The following is a 20064-nucleotide window of genomic DNA, read 5'->3' as shown; positions in this document are numbered from 1 at the left end:
CCCTACCCTCAATTCTAACCTTAACCATTACATCTGACCCTGTATCAGTGGATAGGGGCAACTTATAGCGTGTCTGTTTAGCTTCCCATTCCTTCTACAGCGTCTACGTGGACATCAGCAGCACCTCATCTTTTACCAGTTAGTGCACCTTGTTGTCCTGGTGAGTCAGGCTCTAGTCACCCCCTGACTCTGACCCGCTGTTATTCTTAACCTCGGAAAATCAACCTCAGCTTTTGTTAATAGCCATCCATATGTTTATCAGTCACACATGGCAGGGCTTTGATCCACTACCCAGGGAGGGGAAACAGAGAGGAAAATAGAAAACGAAAGAAAAAAAAATGGTTTCTTGTTTTTGTAATATGGAAAGTCCCTCAAAAACGGAATAAAAAATACCTTGAACATGGTGTGTCCACTGTGGCTTTTCCTATCGAATGATGATATACAAGTTGGGAAATACACAACCCTGTACTATGTCTTTTGATCTCATATCATTGGATGTCATTAGTAGACATGGGATAATAAGCAGCATCCATTTGATGAGTATCAACGGATAAGCCACTCTTATGTGGTTTGTGGCCAATGTGTCAATGTCTGAGCTGCCTTTTTAAGCAGTTAAATGTGTGTGGTGTTTTTATTTTTGTACACTACCTCCTGCAGATATGTTATTGCAAGAATGATAATGGGTGTTTAGATGCAAATAGCCCCCCTCACTCCTTTAATTCTCATTTCATTGTCATGTTCTCTTTTGCATAACCCCTGTTCTGATTCTGTCCAGACCCCAATGAACCAGGCGTCCACGCGCTCTCACTGTATCTTTACCGTGCACGTGTGTGGCCGGGAACCCGGCTCTGCCACCCTGCGGCGCTCCAAACTCCACCTGGTGGACCTGGCTGGGTCAGAGAGGGTGGGCAAGACTGGCGTGGGAGGTCAGCTTCTCACCGAAGCCAAGTACATCAACCTCTCCCTACACTACCTGGAGCAGGTCAGAGTTCCCATTCAGTTCAATTCAATCAACTTCAGTTCAATTCAGGTTGTGGTCAGTGTTCAATGTTTTGTTCCATTCAGCTCAGTTCAGATCATCTCAGAGAGCAAGGGCAAAGCAGTTCAAATGTACATGCATACCAACCGACAGATATCATGAGTCATTCCTGCAGACATCGAAGTGCCAATTGTGTAGTAATAGATGGGGTCCTTCCAGTGTGTGAGAGAGCCAACAAAAGATCGATCACTGGGCTATTTATGTCCATCTCCCCGGCAGGTCATCATTGCTCTCTCAGAGAAGAACCGCTCACACATCCCGTACAGGAATTCTATGATGACGTCTGTACTGAGAGACAGCCTGGGAGGCAACTGTATGACCACCATGATCGCCACCGTGTCCATAGACAAGAGGGACATACAAGTAAGAGTCCAGATTACTTGTTTGGCACTTATTTGTTTTTTGAGGTGCTTTCCAATAACAGCTGACTCTGTAATAGCTCAGTGAAAGGACATCCACAATGAAGTCTCAATGACTATCTCTCCTTTCTTTTTCCCTTGCTCACCCCCCACCCCCCTCTCTTATCTCATTGTCTCCATCTTCTTTTCTCTCTGGCTCTCCGTCCATCAGGAGTCCATCTCCACATGTCGCTTTGCCCAGCGCGTGGCTCTCATCAGGAACGAGGCGCTGCTGAATGAAGAGCTGGACCCTGCCCTGGTCAGTGAGTCAGTCTCATAACCTCACCACTCTCACACAGTGGCTTAAGTACTACAGTCAAACTACACTGCGTGCATCTCTTTTGGTTACTTGTGCATTGTTTTTAGTATGCCACACCAGAAGCAGCAAAAAAACACAAGAAAACACAAGTGTAGAAATATGCTTTTGGAACGCAAACCGGTGTAGCATATGTACATATGTCATATTTCGTTGACCACAGTGGGTTTGTTTCGACTGCAGCTGATGACCAGCAGAAAAAACGCTTGCAGTATACAGTGCCTTCGGAAAGTATTCAGACAGTAGTTAATGTAATTTTGGAATTAATATCTTTGTTTTTATAGGGTCTCTGATTTGCATAGGAATCAATTACGCACTAAACTTAATGCTTTGTAGTGAAACCAAATAAACACAATTCCAGCCACTTTGTTTGCTGTATCACTTGAATTCATTGTTGCAAACACAATTATGGATGTGAATTTTTTTTTTTCATTAAGGGATTTTCTTTGCCAGACCAATTTTGTAGAGTGACTGAGATTATGTTGTTGATTGTGCTTTTTCCTCTCAGCCATTTAACTTGGTAGATTTTGGTAGAAGTCTCCCCAGGCCGCAGGGTAGCGTTCCTGAGCAGTTGTGTTCCTCTCCATTTGCTCAGTTTGTAATGACAACCTGATCCACAAAGTGTGTAGTTGATTCCTATGCAAATGAGAAACCCTATAAAAAAATTCAGAAATCACATAAACAATTATCCTTGCACTCAGATGGACTCAGTTCAACCTATTGAGTGACTTGTTGAGGACATGTTTGCATTTGAGCTCATTTTAGGAGCAAAGGGGGTGAATACTTAAATCTATTTTAAAGGTTGTAACACAACTAAATGTGGAAAAGGTCCAGGGGAGTGTATACTTACTGAAGGCACTGTATTTGCATGATTAAAACGATCACATGTGACCCGTGTGATACTTGCAAATGACTGGTGTATAGCCCTTCTTGCAAATATGTATCATTTTATTTCCTTACATGCTTCAGATTTGTGTTCTGTTTTACTTTCAATTGTCAATATGTTATATTCACTATCTAAGCTCTTTAAAATACAAAATGTCCTGACCAAACACAACCAGTTCATTATTTTTTGCATGATGTTGATCAAATGACATTGCTTAAAGTGATGTTAGTTTTGCGTAGCCATACCTCCAAATGATTTTGTTCTCATGCCTCCTTTGGAGGTCTGGAGAATTGTAGATTACCTGTTCTGGCTGGGATTGAACTGGACAGAGTGATGGGAGAATGTCCTCACAATTTCATTGGATGTTACATTCCAAGAACCCTCCCACCACATGGCCGTTGAATGGTTGCTTGTTTGTTATGTGCCATCTTTTCAGACTGGTAGGACTATTTTGCAGAGTTATTGCCCATGCTAGCTTTGAAGAAGATGGAAGGAAACCTTAAGGAAAACTGAATTAAGTTTTTTTTAGCTCCGCCCGAGCAAGGTATTTGATTGGTTTAACCTGTCGTGAGGCTTCACTCATTTCAAACGGGTTGCCACGCCTTTGTAGCTACTTTCTGCAAAAGATGTCCCCAGGCTTTCCAAACTAGGAAAGCCTGGCCTCAATGAGGTTACGCTTATGTCAGTAAATGGAGGTCTCCAGACGTCACTCTGGGTACTTTGATTCATAATGAGGGCCCGGGGCTTCTAGTGTTAACCTGGCCAATGAAATCACCGTCACTGAATGTGGCCTCAATCCGATCACAAAATGTATTCTATTCTAGTGGAAGTTGTTGATGGGATTGGGCATTAAACTGCTCATGGGGCTGTTTGCATTCTAACCCTGTTCTGTTTACATACCCCGACTTAGTCATGGCACATTTCTCATCCCAATACCTCACAGCCTCTCCTTACGATGCATCCAGCTGGAGACAAACAGATACTGTATACTGTAGATACACACACACACACACACACACACACACGCACACACACGCACACACACACACACACACTGGCTTGCTACTTGATTAAGATTCATACAAAAAATAATAATAATGTTTGCCGGTGGGGCAGGTTGAATGGCAAACAGCTGCATGTAGTAGAGAGACAATGAGCTCCCATTGATTGCTTTTTGTACCCAAGGGCCATTTGGTGCTTCAAGTTCCAAATAACAGTTACAGAGGAAGAGCAATATAGCACATCTCTCAATGGGAACAGTAGGTTAACAGGGGTGAACTGTGGAGGACTGCACTCTGAATCACCCAGTAGTGTGTTCCTCCATTTTTCCTAGGCGCCGAGTCAAAAGCTGTGGTTGTAAAGACGATACCGCTACCCTAAAAGAGGAGGATTTGTTTTTGAAATGCTCACCCGACTCATCTATCCATCTCTCTCCTTCTCATTTTCATTCTCTGTGTTTTCCCTCCACCTAAAATTTGATTCAATTGTGTATATTTGTGTCAGGTTATATCTGGTTATTGCTCTGCAAGCCCTTGTGCCCAGCCTAAAGAATAAAACCCATGGGAAACACTGATTACAGTATCCCTTCCTTACTTTTGCGAGGGTATGGTAGTGTATTACTATGGGGCTTGGCTGGCCATTTCCAAACCCTGCAGAGGTATTTTTAAGAGAGTCTGCGGCTGGTTGTTAATTGAGCCGGTGTCTGGCTGGTTCAATTTGGGTCCAGGCACATACAGTACAGCGCTGGGGAATAGAGTCACTGCTGTACCCATCTCCTGGACAAGTGGCCTCTCTCTCTCTCATTTTCTCTATCTCTCTTTTTGGTGCAACTGCAGATTATTAGAATGATGTCATTCATATTGGTTTGGAGTGACATTTCATGCTCCCATTTTGGCGGACACAGTCTGTGTAGACAGACTTGAAGCCAGCCGGGCCCTCCTTAGATTGATGGATGACAGATCTGTTTTATGCACAATCCTGCTGTCCATTTCTGCCACACTCTTAAAACCTTGTCAATACAGACTTGTCTTAGGAATCAGAATTCAAAACAAAATAGTCCTTTTTAGGTAAGAGGACACACATTTGGTGGTGGATGAGCTTTAGAAGGTGGAGGAAGCAGAGCAGTCAAGACCATTCCTGACACTATTTTGATGTACCTTTGTGTGATGGGTATTGGCAGTGTAAAGTATTATGTGAATGAGTAATGTATTTCTCTAAAGCAGAAGTGCACCCCAAGACCTTTCCCCCCAAAGAGTCAATACATTGTCTCTTATCTTGTCTGCCTTCGGTTAAGCGATGGGCAGAGAGGACCCTCACAGCCCCCTCAGCCTCTCCCTTCACCCCCCATCTCTGACCAGACATCCCTGAGTAGTCAAACAGAAGCCTGAGAGACATGTTTGGGAAGTGGGTGTGAAAATTCCTGCGGGCTTCTGTCTCATCAGGGAAGCTCACATGGTAAAGGCCTTGGGAAAAAAAGCGAGCTACAGTAGTGCTCATTACAGTAGAGTGCAGGACACCTCACCCTAGGCTGGTGTCGTTTCATAATGCAGAAGATTGACTTTGCCTGTGAATAACGTTCCGCTTTTTGGCCCTGAAAAACTCCCTAGTTGCTATGGCAGTATGTTTGGGGTCATTGTCTTACTGTATGATGAAGCGCCATCCAATACATTTGGAGGCGTTTGCTTGTACTCGAGCAGACCAAGATGTTTCTGTACACTTCTGCTGCTGCTGTCAGCAGTAACATCATCAATGAAGACAACTTAGCCAGTTCTTGTGGCATCTATACATGCCCAAACTATAGCACCCTCTCTGCCATGTTTCACAGATGAGGTGGCATGCTGTAAATCTTTGATCCTTTTATCTCCAAACTTTCTCTTGCAATCACTCTGGTACATGATATTATTCGTCTTATCTGTCCACAATACCGTTTTCCATACCTCTGCAGGCTTTTTAGGTACTTTTTTAGCAAACTGTAACCTGACCATCATTTTTAAAGCTAACTAGTGGTTTGCACCTTGCAGTGAAACCTCTGTAGTTCGGCTGGTGCCGTATTCCTCGGATGGTAAACACACAGTTGTTTTGGATTTTTTCTTAGGATTAAGTCTTCCTTGGCCTACCAGCCTATTTGCAATTGCTGAGCTCACCAGTGCTTTCTTTCTTTTTTAATGATGTTACGAACTGTTGATTTTGGTATGGCTAAGGCTTTGGCTATCTTTCTAACACACCTGACTAAGCAGCAACACCTGTCAAGCCAATTTTCCAATACCTTTGGTGCCTTGAAATAGGGTGACGTAGAAAGAAAACATTGAATTAAAGCTGAGAAACTGTACTTTAACCTCACAGTAATTGTTTGATTTCAAATCCAAACTGTTAGAGCTAAAAGTAGCCAAAATGCTTCCTCTTTCCAAGATTTATGGCGGGCACTGTATGCTGCACCGCTCTGACCTTACAATATGTATGGTAGGTGCTGACATCATATGTCACATGGCCTTGCCCAGATTTTATTCTGGGCCTATTGGAGACAGTTGTGGCCTTTTGGTACCAGTGTGGGTTCACAGTTCGAAATAGAAGAAAACCATTCTCAGTGACCAGTGACCACTGGTCAGGCTTTGAGGACGCAGCTGGGAATATTACATGAGCCGACTTGTGTGAAGGGTAAAAATATGTTGGGAGCGGCTTCAGATGGGTGTAATGGGTAAAAAGAGAGTGTGGACCGGCCTTTGGTGAAAAATGGTTAATTATGGAACTAGGGCTGAAACAAGGGATGCACCGATACACATTTTTTTTCTGACCGAGTTAAAGTACTGGGTACTCAGTTTGTGTACTTGCCGATACAGAGTACCGATACAAGTACTTTCATTGCCTTCGGGTTGTGTCTTGACATTTTCTCCCTCTGCTCCAGCGTAGTTGCAAAGTTGGCTGTGTGCTATCCTTCTTGTTGGTAGCATTTGCAAACTTGTCATACTCAGCTTTGTGGTGATTTCTTAGAGGTTTGATCATGATGCAGGTATTGAATTCAGTTACCTTTGTGAACCCTAATTTTCACTACATGATGAATTTTTGTTTTTACATAGACCTCTGGAATTGGGTGGAGGTACTCGATTTGCAAGAAGTAGCACTGCTTTGTTAAGGTCACCTTCCAGGCCTTTGCTTGACATTCAGTGACCCCTGTCCTAGTTGTGATACTGGCACATAGTTGTTGCTTTCCTTTTTATTTGCTGCTGGAATAGTTGGGAGTCTTCCAGTGTGTCAGTGTGTTATTAGGGGGAGTCTAGGAAGGGGACGGGCGGGAGACAGACGAGTGCCTTCTGAAATGATTAATGATGGACAATGTCCCATCCTCTCGATTTGAAATATTGCGGATAATTTTGGCAACAGTCTCACACACACACCAACATTTAACCAAAGTGTGTCAGGTTCAAGCTATGGGGAACCGCTGGAGATTGTGCTGCCTGGATACTGATGCTGAGCTTCAAAAGTGGATAGACATGTCTAGCCGGTTCCCCCTCAACCTCTGACCCCAGACGGCCCAGAGGCTTTAGAATCTAATCTCTTTTATTGTTCTACTGTGCAGGACTGATAGAAGCACATAGAGGAACTGTAGAAATAAAATGGGTATGAGTGGTCATTGTTCTTCTTCTTTTCCAACATAGTTATACCCTTGCATTCACATTGTCGTTATCTATTGTCCACAAAGTCAGCTTGACCACTTCGTAGATGAGATGGATGTCCTTCTCAGCTTCTTCCCTGAGGACGGTACACTACTCTCACTACTGGGTGACTTCAACATCCAGTCAGAGAAGCTTCACTCGTCTGGAGTACTTGACCTTCTCTCCACCTTCGGCCTTAACCTGTCCCACTCTCCTCCGACTCATAAGGCGGGCAATCAGCTCAACCTTGTCTTCACCAGATCCTCCCATACCTCCAACTTTACTGCTACCCCTCTTCCAGTTTCTGATCATCATTTTGTATCCTTCTCCCTTCCCCTCAAATCCACCCCCTCCCAGTCAGTCTCTACCCACACTGTGTCCTCTAGTCGCACCCTCTTCCTCACCACTCTCTCTTCCTCTGTCTTGATCCTCCCTACCCTCTGTTGAATCCTTCTCCCTTCTATCCACTGATGCAGCCTCCTCCACCCTACTCCACCATCCTGTCCACTCTTTCCTCATCATTCGACTCTCTCTGTCCACAGACCTCAAGGCCAACACGATCCTCTCCACCACTCCTTGCCTGTCACTTTAGTGTAGTATAACACAACAACATGTGGAAAAAGTGAAGGGGTCTGAACACTTTCTGAAGACACTGTACTTCTGATGATAATGTCCAAATCCATATATGCTGCCAGGCTTTTAGACATTCCACTTTGGGCCCTGTTTAAACTTGTGGTACCCACTAGTTGCAAAGCACATAGTGGACTGTCTAACAGAAAAGCTATGTTAAGAAATGGTGTGTCGTAGTTGAATTTATTTAATTTCAAAATGTTTTAGAAAACATAAAGGTGAAATCCTGCTTCAACTTTTTGTATACTGTTCTTTTTTAGTATGTTTTATTTTCCCTATTTTATTACTCTTTTTTTTTTATTTGCTAAGTGTCCTCTATCATCTGGTAAGAGATGTCTTGGCATGGTGAGAGATTTGACCTTTCTATATTTACAGTAACAGAGTCCAGCCAGTGGTTAAACCAAACACGTGTGGACAGGAGCAGGAGACTTTATGTGTTCTTTTTTTCCTTCATAGTTGGTTAATGCTACTTAATGTTTTGATGCGGTATCAGAGCTTCCTGTGTTTTCTCGTTGGAGCATCCAGTTGTCTGGAACTGGTTAGAGTAGACTGTCCTTAAAACCACGTCGCCACAAGGTCCATTTTTGGGGTGATTCTGTCATCAATTGGCATTGGCATTGGCCTATGTGTGTGTTCTTTCCTTCATAATGATCATATATTTTCGGTGGTTGAATGTGATATCTCCTGCTGTGTGTGTGTGTGTGTGTGTGTGTGTGTGTGTGTGTGTGTGTGTGTGTGTGTGTGTGCAAGCAAGTCAATGATAGTCTATGACTGTGTCTCTTTGTGTGTGTTCTCCTGCTTATCACAGTGTATGTGTGTATTTGTGTTTTCCTCTAGCTGATTGTGCGTCTAAAAAGAGAGATCCAGTCCCTGAAAGAAGAACTCTTTATGGTGACAGGAGAGCAGAGAGAGGACGAGCTTACTCAAGAAGAGATTCATAAGTATGCCTGCATTCATATTATCCAATCATTCAAATACATGACTGTTTATAGAGAAAGCAAGCCACTGAATGCTATATTTCATTATAAACTATTCCCCAAGCCTACCTGTCTGGCTCAGTCTAAGGTCTATCTAGGCTAGCCATTAGCTCGGTAACTCTTCCCCCAGTGTGGCATAGACGTGAGAGTGGAACTGTATGGTGTATGTAACTAAGGAGGAGATGGAGTCACTTAGCACGTGGTGGATTTAAGTCCCAATACTCTTGTAAGGGCCAGCCAAAGCTCTTGCCAACCCCCTTTACTCAATGACCCCTCAGGCCCTGACAAGGCCCCCACTATAATATTAGTTCAGGTGGAGCCTGCAACACCAGGCTCCACCTGAACACCCACTGGGCGGGAGCAGCAAATCTGCAATAGAATCCACACATACCCAAGAATCCTATGACTTTCCTTCTAGTGGACGGGAGAGGTAACTCCATAATTGCGTGGATATTAGCTGCCGAGGTCACACCGTGTAGATTTCCCTGACCATCATAAGTCTTGTAAGTAAGTAATCGGACAGTGAAGCTCTACACTCCAAAAGATTGTATTTGAAATCAAACAACTACTATGAGGTTATACTAGAGATTCTCACCTTTTACTTGATGGTATTTGTGTACACATTGGTTTCACTATTCAGAAATTACAACAGTTTGTATGCATAGTCCCTCTGTTTCAGGGTACCCAGAAGAGATGGGACAGATTAATCAGATGCCCAAATGAACTGTTTAGTATTTGGTCGACAATCCTTTGCATTTGTAGGTGCAAATTTCTTTTTACATTTGTAGGTGACTAAACCTCCATTCAGTGGTATTATGGCCGCCATATTGAATTAGGGGCAAAATCCAGCATGGCACAAAAGCTTTGCAAGAGTAGGGGCTAGACATGCACAATCCACTGAGAAAACCTTGACTGAAATGCCAGTTTTGTCATGGCTGGGCCCTGCTTTTACAGGTCAGTTTTTAAGTTTAACGTTTAACGTGTATGTGATATATTGTTATCCTGACCATACAAAATCAATGATATTATCACACATGATGACAGACAAGGCCAGGAGAAAAAAGCTCTGAAAGTTCTGTATAAGTTTAGAAAGTTCTGGAGGACGCAGTGGGCGTTGCTTGGCCGGAGGAGCGTTGGTTGTGTGTCTGTAATGATCTGAGCAGCAGTAGACCTCAGTGACGCAGTCATTTCAGGACAGTGAGGAAGGGAGTAGTGCTGCGCTGGCTCATGTCATCCTTCCAAATTGTTTACAGCACATGACGGAGAGAAAGACAGAGGGAAAAAAATAGCGATTTCGTATTTAGAGGCTAAATTGTTTGCTTTAGCCAGTTTTAGCACACAGTAGAACATCCATCTTCTCAACTGTTTTATTTGGGACTGTGTAGTAATGCCTCCACATAGCGTAGGCTGAAAGATGCCAAGAGGTTGAAGCCACGTTGATGTGCCTATTTCGACCTTAGGGGTTCCTCAAGGGACTATTTAAAGACCTCTTGATTTTCTGATCTTAACCCTTGCATTCAGATTGAAACTTGGAGACCTGATCAGGGCCTAAGTTCAGGTCCTGGGCTTTTTTTAAACATGTGGCACAGCTCCCCTCTTTAACTGATCTCTTTACCTTTCCCGGCCCCCTCGATCCAGCGTTTTATTATTTCCCCTCCTTGGCTGATTATGCCTGGTTCCCCACTCTGTGGTCAAACTCAAGCAGGAGGATTTTAATGATGTCTGCCATGACTATACAGACCATCATGCTTATCATGGCTTATTTGTTGTCACATTTCCAAACATGTATCTGTCAAGTGGTGGGGCAATCTGTTTGGCTGCTTAGTATTCTGCATACAGTATGTACCTATGTAAGTATTGGGACAGTGAAGCATTTTTTTTCTTCTTTTGTCTTAATACTCCAAAAGTTTGGATTCTAAATCAAATCTAAATAACTGCTATGAGGTTAAAGTAGAGATTGTCAACTATTATTTTATTTTATTTTTGTTGTTGAGAAGTTACAACACGTTTTATACATAGTCCCCCTATTTCAGAGCACCAAAAAAAATAGGACAGATTCATATGATACGTCCAAATTAAGCACTCATGTTTAGTATTTGGTCGACAATCCCTTTGCATGCAATAACTGCCTGAAGTCTATTTGTTTTTTTTAAGTCGCTTTGGATAAAGGCGTCTGCTAAATGCCATAAATGTAAATGTACGTCTGCGACTCATTGACCCCACCAGGCGCTGGGTATCTTCTCCGGTGTTTATTCTCCCCACCAAAGACAAGCTGCAGAGATAATCAAGCACACTTCAGAAAGCACAGTTGGGAGAGCTACTATCTGCAATTGACTGAATTCAAGCCTAAGTTTTAAAGAACATGATTCTTTGCTACATAAATATTGGAAATGGCATTGAGGGAAATTTTGAAACCCAGCTTTACATTTGAAAAACTTGATGACTTGCAGGGCCTTGAAATAAGAGCACACAGTTTGTTTTACGTCCTTCCTTATGTAAACTTAGCATGTTAGTGATGTTTTAGCGGAAAATGGGACTGCATGTTGCCGTATATACATGGGATACGCTTGCCCCTCCTCTTTTCTAGTGGCTGCTTCTAGAGCTTGAGGAGCGTATGTTTGGACTATCATCTAGCGATAGTTTATCAACAGGCTAGCCCAGTGGAATTGTTGCACATTTTAAGTAAATAGTTCTCTTTGATTGGACTTGACCTTTAAACAGAAGTTGAGCTCAAATATAGATTTGAACTATTTCACTGTTGAAGTCTTAAAAAAACGTGTGTGTGTGTGTGCACATGCTAACATCAGTGTTTGTCTTTGTTCAGGTTGGAGGAGGTGGTCAAGGTCTTCCTGGATGACCCTGATGTTGAGGTTACAATGGCATTGGGACCTGACATGAGAAAAATACATTACTGTTTCTCTCTGCTGAAGGTACCATAAACTGTCCCCTTTTCTCTCTCTCACTCTCTTTATCTGTCTATTTCTCTCTCTCCTCTCCTCTACCTACCACACAAACACTGTCATCATGTGTCAGTCTATATACCCGTCATTATCTTATAAGCATGACAACCCCTTACAGAGAAGACTGACCACAGTAACCATAGCTCCAAGGCAGGGATACACAACTGTAGTCTTAATTTTCCTTTTTTTTCTTATAAACAGACATAACTGTTATAATGTGTTATACGTGTGTGCCTCATATAAAGTGTTACCAGAAAGTGCAATGCATTTGACTACCTTGTTTTGGATGTGGACTCAGCAAGCCTCAGCTGTCCAGTTCCATTGTACACTTGGCTCTCCTGTGTCTGACCACTCAGACCAGGATGCACTTTGCACATTCTTCCCCCCTCTGACAGCTCTCATGGAGTGCATGTGCATCACTGCTTGCCCATTGATCGTCCACATTTGGCCAGTTCTCAGTGCTTTTGAGCAGTGTTCAGTCGAGGAAGATTTCCGTTTAATCTGACTTAACCACTTGGAGCGCATTCCTCAAGATCTAGAAGTGGATGATATGGTGCTCATTCTCAGATGCCATCTTCATTTTGCAATATTGATTGAATGGGAATTTCTACAGAGGTTCCACTGGTGAACAATCAGACAACATCTTATTCAGTCGGATTTGCCTTTTAATTAAGAAGGTCCCGCAAGATTTTCCCAAGGTTTCTTCATGGGTTGGCTGGACCTTCAAAGTTTATCCAGCTTGTTTTCTCAACCAATTAGAAGGGAGATGTTGAATGTTGACCTGTTGTGGTTTGAGCAGCACATTGAAGTTAGTCACCAGATGACTTGAGACATGTTGATTTAGACCACTTGTTCCCAAGCATTTTTGTCTGACTACCACTAATGGGCCTAACTAATGCACTCATCTGACAAAAATGTGTCAGTCTAGACATCATCTCGACCCCAGACTCTACAGCTGGAGGCCCACTGTTGGAAGAACACTGTCTGGCTTTACAAGGATAGTCCACGCAGCAATGACTGTACATTCATATTGTTGTCTGTCATTTAAATGTATGTAAATGATGAAGGTATACACTAGGGCTTTCAGTGAGAATTTCATTACAAATTTGGCTTAATACTGCAAAAGAGAAGTATGCTATTACACATTGTCTTTCGTATGTACTTCTTAGAATTCAGAGGTTCTCCTGTGGTAGTCATACCACAACTTGGGAAAACACTAGTTTTGACCACATGTAGTTCCTTAAATGATATGTTTATCATAACATTCTGGTCACAATGTGTTTGGCCACGGCATTTCTATTTTGCTAGTGTCCATGGTTTTGGAAATTGATGGTACTACATGTGTCACCACTCCTCCCTCAGATGAAAATGTGGGTTATTTTCAGTTCACCGTGTCAGCTCCATGCTTGGGCCCATTCTGGTTGGAGCTGACAACAGAAGTCCTTCCAAATCCCACTTGAGTATCTGCTTATCCCTCCGGTTTCTCTCCAAACTCTGTCTCCTCTTGCGTTTACATTCCTCTGTGCATCTCCCCAGTCACACTTGGCGATTCAGGAGGAATTTTGATAACTGGTTTGAATTTGTTTACCTCCACTCCACTCTTCTCTGTCTTTCTTCGCTAAGAAGGGGAGAATAATATAAAGCCAATATCTACAGCCATCTCTTCCTCCGTGGTTGTGTTTCAGTACTCTTAAAAGGATTCGTCACCTCGTCTTATTTCCCTTTGTGACCAGTGACCAGCGATATGAAATGCAACGTTGATTGAATGGAGTTTCCACTACCCCAGGGCTTTGACTTTCCCCTTCGAATCCCTGGTAATAAAGAGAGGGAGACATGGAAAGGTAGATACAGCCCATGCCTGTGCCTTCTCTTCTACATGTTTCTGTTTAACATTGGTCATACAAACGGACGTACATGGGCGGGATGTGACACTATATGTTCTATTCAATATGTAATAACTCTGCCATTGTGAAACCCATGCCCTCCTCTTTTCGTGACTTTTCGTAAATGTCTGTTTTTAACATAATAGTGTTCAAAACGTAATAGTGTTCTTTCACTCAGAAAAAAATCATCTCACATTTCACGTCCTGAGGCGCGATTAACACCTGCTCCAAAATGGTGTGAATAGTCCATTTGTGCTCCCTCACCGTAGCTTGGTGTTTATCATGGTGAATTGAAACTGACCTTACAGTTATGAATGGCTTACCAATTTCACCATAATGACTTGTGCACACAGGCAGAAAAACAATAGCAATTATTTACATGATCAAAGCAATTACATGTAAATAGAAGCCAGAGCAACACGCACCAAGCCTGCGAAAAACAGACACATACCCTTCATCACACCTGTATTTCAAAGAGTAGGCTTATTACATTTGTTTTATTCAAGCCAATTGATCTAAGTCTATTAAAACCACCATGTGTGCATGTAGGCTACAGTAGCCTACAGGTAGGTGTGTCTGATTGATAAGAGCATGATATCTATGTGCAGGGAGATGAACAAATTCGCCCTGATTACAGACATTTTGAACACTTTTGTGATTAACTCAATTGTTTGCTATAAGCTAGGAGACAACATAAATATTTGTTTTGAATGTGGTTTGCATGGTGGAGCATAGAGACAGAAGGATTTGGACTGTGTTCTGTTTTACTTGTTATATTTGCACATTTGACAGTGGGTTTATTTATCTTATTACAGTAGGCTATGTATGTACAGTCACACCAATGATGTCTGTCGATATGTTCTATTCAATATGTAATATATTAACATACAAAATATTATATTCTTAATTATTCTTAAGTCCTGACTAAACACAACCAGTTCATTATGTTTTGCGTGGTATTCATCTAATTTAATGATTACACTGAAAGCACGTCAACAAATAGAGGTCTCCAGACATACTTTGGTTAGTAATGAAGGCTTCAAGTGTTAACCCTGAGCGTCACCTCCCTTGTCATCTAGTGTGCTGACATGAAACCAGGAGGTGACGCCTCTGCTCTATGTCCCTGACCTCACCCTCATTCCTGGGCTTTGGATCCACACTTTTCACCCCATACTAGAAACACACCCTACGCCATCCATGGAACATCTCTAAGGAACACTAGGGAAACATGAATCACATCTCCTTACACTAAATCATGGTCAGATTAACTCCCTTTCAGTGTATTTGACTGAGCACACTTTATCCCTGGCTGGGTAGTCTCTCTGTGGCAATGTGTGTGCAATACATTATAGAATGACTTTGGTCAACCACAGGGTATATTGGTGATCAGGGGACTATTTTATCTTTCTCTTTCCCCTCTCGTGCGCACGCCCTGTCTCTCTGTCTGTCTTTCTCTCTCTCTCTCAGTGTGCTTGATTTAACAATCATTTGAATCTAAAGCATTTGAAAGTATTTGACAAATGTAGGTGATTTGACCCAGGGCTGCTTACAGTACTGTTTACTTCTCTACACGTTCCCCCCTTTTGCAGGTAATGGTGCAGGAGAGGTTGTCTGTTCGGGACAGGGGTGGTGACCGCAGCCCTCTTCCACCTGTGGGAGTGTTAGACCCACATGACAGCCCCCAGCCTGCAGAGCCTATCAAGCTGAGGGAAATGCTAACACAACGGGATAATGAGATCAGTATCCTTCCTGCACTGTGACCGCAACAACATCTTGTAAACACGATTTCTTTTTATTATCTGTGTCTGTGTTACGTAGATCATCATTGATTTGAATCAACCAAATACTATGTAAGTACAATGTTGATGCCACAGTTATTACCAGTGATGTAGTGGAGGCTAAACGATATTTAACCTAAAGTAAGTGTGCCAGTATATGACTGTGACAACTGGATAGCAATTTCCACAAACACATACATTGTGAATTATGTAATCCAAATTCCAAATTTACCCCAAATTGACACGTGTAATGTTGTTTTAATATCTCTTGAACTGCTAATGATTGTAATTACCGCCATTAATGATAATTGTTCTTGTCTTAGGATGATATTTCAAATTGCCTCTGGAAATATTCCCCCTTTCTTCCCCTCATGACTATATGTGATGAGATGGGAATACATTAGATGGAAAATGGAGATGTCTACTTGTTTATTTAGCAGCAAATATGGGTATCCAAAATAAATAGGAGATTATCATGCATTTCATCATGATAGTATGTCTTGGAGCAAAGTGTGTAATGTGAAATCCTCTCCCCGTTGTAGAGAATCCCCTTCAAAATGACTTGCAATTAGTTACACATGTCCAAACATCGGTTTTCTATATTATATAGCCCCTTGCCAATACCTCTTATGTTTGGAAGAGATTATCTTTCAATACAAAAGAAGTACATTATTTCTAAGATAAGTCATTGGGTTTGGGGATCAAAGCACACAAATAAATTGTTGTTATATCTGCAGTATGTCAATTAATATGCTATAGATAAATCTGAAATTAATGCATGATTCATTATATATATATAGATTATGACCAACCATTTGATTACTGAACAATTGATATATTTATGATTATTGTAGGGCTGTGATGCATTGCACTGTAGTGTCAGCCTTTAGACCATGTAGATTTGTCATTCATAAGATTAACTCATAGTAGTCATCCTATTGGTGTGTACAGATAGAGTTACAGTATCTGTCCACCCATCAGCATCAGCAGTCTTAGGGATCTTATTATCTTCCAGCAACCCTGCTGGGATGACTTCACACCCAGCCATGTCCTTAGTAACCATGCAGATACAGACCCTAACCCTAACAACCCTGCAGCAGCTTGCTAATAAGCAGTACTTCCACCGTCTTTACAACAGTGTGTCTGCCCCAGCCCCCCTCGAAACTGCTGCCTTGAGGGATTGGTTCCTCTGCCACCAGGCTAGCTTCGCCAGAACTCTGCATGGTTAATTGTGGGAGACCTCCCCATGGAACAAACCCACAGAGTCTGGGTATTTCCCCCCCTCCTCCACCCCCTGTTTACTGTACCACAGGGTCGCCTGGGAACACTTAGTCTCCCTACTGGTGAGATGACATCTACCTCAAACAAGGAACAACATAATAGAGGCTACGGAGAAAAGAAAAACAAGGGATGTTTGAAAAAATTAATTTAGAAGCAGTGTGACATCCCACTGGGAACATTCAACATATTTTGATGTGGAATTTATGTTCAAGTTTATATGTTCATATGTACTGGGATACAGTGGACTGTATGACAATAGAATAATATTTCTATTTTCTTTTAATATAATAAGACACAGAAGCAGTAGAGCACCAGGTAGAAATAAAAATGTGTACAGTGGCAGCAGCAGCAATGTGTGGTGTGTAGTGAGGTGAAGTAATGCATATATAAGACGGTCATGAGATTCAGTTGTTCATTAGTCTCATAGTTTGAGGGTAGAAACTGTCCCTGAACCTGGTGGTACAAGTCTTTATGCTTAGCAAGTGCACCACTGCAATGATGGGCTGTAGAGAACTCCATGTTTGGGAGGAAGGTTCCAGATTACCAATTTATTGGTCTTGTTCTGATAAATTTTCTTAAGGTGTTGTAATTATGATTCTGGTCATCAAATAATAAATTTAAAAAAACCTGGATAGTGGTGAATATGCTGTACTACACCAGTTCAGACGTACACCAGCATAGCACACCAGTACCGTGCTTTCGAGGAAAACTACCAGTCGTTAAATCATTTGGTTACTCTTATCTTTGTCAGCATTTTCATAAATAACATCTCCTGGTGCTGTTAGCACACACCCCATTGAAACTCCTCCCTGGGAGTTGTAATGAAGACACACACACAGACACACACAAGATCCTCCTGCACTGAGAACAGGGGTTCAAACACGCCACCGCTGACTCACTCTGTTCCAACTGATTATTTGCACTTTGCACAAGCTAGCAAGATTAGCTCCTGCTACCTTCTATTCCAGAAACACCCCATCTTAGTTGGCTGAAGACCCCTCCCTTTACTCTAACCAACATCTCCCCTGGTTATTCGAAGACTACAGTTACAAACCTGGGACAAAACAAATAATATCAGAAATATTTCTTAATATTTGAAATCTTTATCTTTACTATTGCAATTAAGCAGCTAAAACAAGCAGACGAGGACAACATTGATGATTTAATAATGATTTGTGAATTCATGTTTGATCCTCATCCGTCAGTTTACACAGTGATACAATCTAAGTGGCAGTCCTTTGAAACCATTCTTTGAGAGCTTTGTAGGAATGTCTGTGTGAAGTGCAGAGCAGTGGTGGAAGGGAAACCATTACTGTAAATTACCCTAATGGACTGAGGTGTTGTATTGTGAGATGAAACATGGTATTGGAAGAGGATTGTGAACTGGATTTGAGGACTTTCTTCTTCTTTTGCACTCACTCTTTTGCACTCACTTTATGTGCTTACTGTCTGACGCACGCACGCACGCACGCACACACACACACACACACACGCACCACACACACACACACACACACACACACACACCACAGCAGTAGAAGATGCTCCGGAATTTTGGCTCGTCTCCCCAGCCTCCACGGCTCCTCTTCTCTCCACCAAGTCATACCAGACCATGACATCTCACTGTGCCTGTAAGGTCAGAGATTGAGCACACATCAGCAGTCTGATATTAAAAACCTAGAGCATGGTCATGCTGCTTCTTCGGCAGACCAAGGAAGTCATTATTAATGCTCCTCTTTTTTGTAGTATTTATTGCAAGGGGAGCTGGATATTATCCTGGCCTGCACGGAAATCAATTCCTTAATTCAAGTGAAGAGAAATTCCTATTAAGGAATTGGGGGGAAAGGCTTTTACTGTCAATGTTTCTGTTTTCATTTTTCTATTCTTGAATTGGAATTTCAATTCATTTCTTGAATTGATGGAATTAAAATGGAATCGATCCCAACCTATGCTAAGAGATCATCTTCTTCCAGATTTAATGTCCTTCACAGACATGTTGTAGTAATGCCTCCTCCCTAACTATGAATGCCATTGTGCCATGTAATATGGCTATCTGTGAAGATGTTTAAAAACATTATATGCCACTCACTTTGAGGAAAGAATAGAATAGAACTGTATTGTTGATCCTTGATGTCCTATCGCTGGCACTTTATGGCACCCATTGACTATACGCAATATGACTATTCCATTCCTACACCCCTCTGAGAAACCTAACAGAGGGGCACCAACTTACAGCCGTTGTTGCAAGGGTCGTAAAGGTAAAGGGATTCTTTGCTTAACCCAGTTTATGTGTGCCAAAAACGAAAAGGCCATTTTCTCTTAACCTAAGCACCACAGGTATCCTTGTAAGCATGCTGAAGAAGGAGAAGAGGAGGACTCAGGACATCGCCACTCAACTAGCCAACACCCCAAACGGCCACCCCCTGGTTTCCCAGAGTTCCTTGAGGTTGTCCGCAGCGTCACTGACAGGGGAGGGGGGCATGGAGGCTGTCGTTGAGGACCGAGGAACATCAGACACCCTGCATAGGAAAAGGGGTACGCAGCAACTCACACTCCATATCGATATCACAGTTGTCAATCACATTCACAAAGTGTTGTGGCTCTTCATATTTCCTAGCAATAGTACATTATGTCAAGTCATCAAAATAGCACATTTCTTGTCACTGTGGCATTATGTTTACCACACAGGGGGTTGCATTGTGAGAGAGAATTGAATTAAAGTCAGACCAAAGTTTGAGTTGTATTTTAGTTGTATTTAAGTCAGACCAATACCCATACTCCTCATGACACAATGTCAGTACAAGTTTAAATGGGGCATAGACTGAACTATAACAGGGCTCAGATTGGCTGTCACCATTTCTAGCCTCCAGAGCCTTCCGGCTAGCCCAGTGGCTACAGTAAGCCCACCAATATCTGCTTATATAATAAAAGGAGGTTTTCATGATCATAACGATCCATTAAACCAAATAAAAGTTTCACAGTTCCAGGGACGTGAACTCTATTAAACGGGATGCTCGGTATATTAACCGGAGGAGAGGCAATGAATAGGAAATAAATCAGGGGAGAGGCACAGCGCGGAGGGGTGATCTCTCCCAATCGGAATGTCAGGACTCTTTGCTTGTGGTCGCGCTGATTTTCACTCTCTGTCGGGGTTGTCTTTGGAGAGATTTCAAATGCATAACAAATCCTCTGCTTCAGGATTACTGTATGGCGAAAACTCAACCACGCAAAAGTCCCACCACTGCACTATTTTTAAACTACGTTATC

The 20064-nt window shown here is 42.3% G+C and overlaps 1 protein-coding gene across 1 annotated transcript in view; it reads left to right on the top strand.

Moving 5' to 3' along the window:
- kif6 (kinesin family member 6) overlaps positions 1 to 20064 on the top strand; it is a gene marked incomplete at its 5' end in the record, with an annotated part of 62201 nt that overhangs the window by 13152 nt on the left and 28985 nt on the right. The window contains 7 exons of the mRNA XM_083682947.1: positions 776 to 982; positions 1259 to 1402; positions 1610 to 1696; positions 8756 to 8859; positions 11720 to 11825; positions 15328 to 15478; positions 19135 to 19332. Coding sequence (XP_083539073.1) covers positions 776 to 982; positions 1259 to 1402; positions 1610 to 1696; positions 8756 to 8859; positions 11720 to 11825; positions 15328 to 15478; positions 19135 to 19332 — 997 coding nt within the window. The remainder of the gene's footprint in view (positions 1 to 775; positions 983 to 1258; positions 1403 to 1609; positions 1697 to 8755; positions 8860 to 11719; positions 11826 to 15327; positions 15479 to 19134; positions 19333 to 20064) is intronic.

The sequence above is a fragment of the Argentina silus genome (genome assembly GCF_951799395.1).
Source record: "Argentina silus genome assembly, chromosome: 13".
Taxonomy (NCBI): domain Eukaryota; kingdom Metazoa; phylum Chordata; class Actinopteri; order Argentiniformes; family Argentinidae; genus Argentina; species Argentina silus.
Note: the sequence above shows the minus strand (reverse complement) of the source record. Positions and strands in the feature narration are given on the sequence as shown.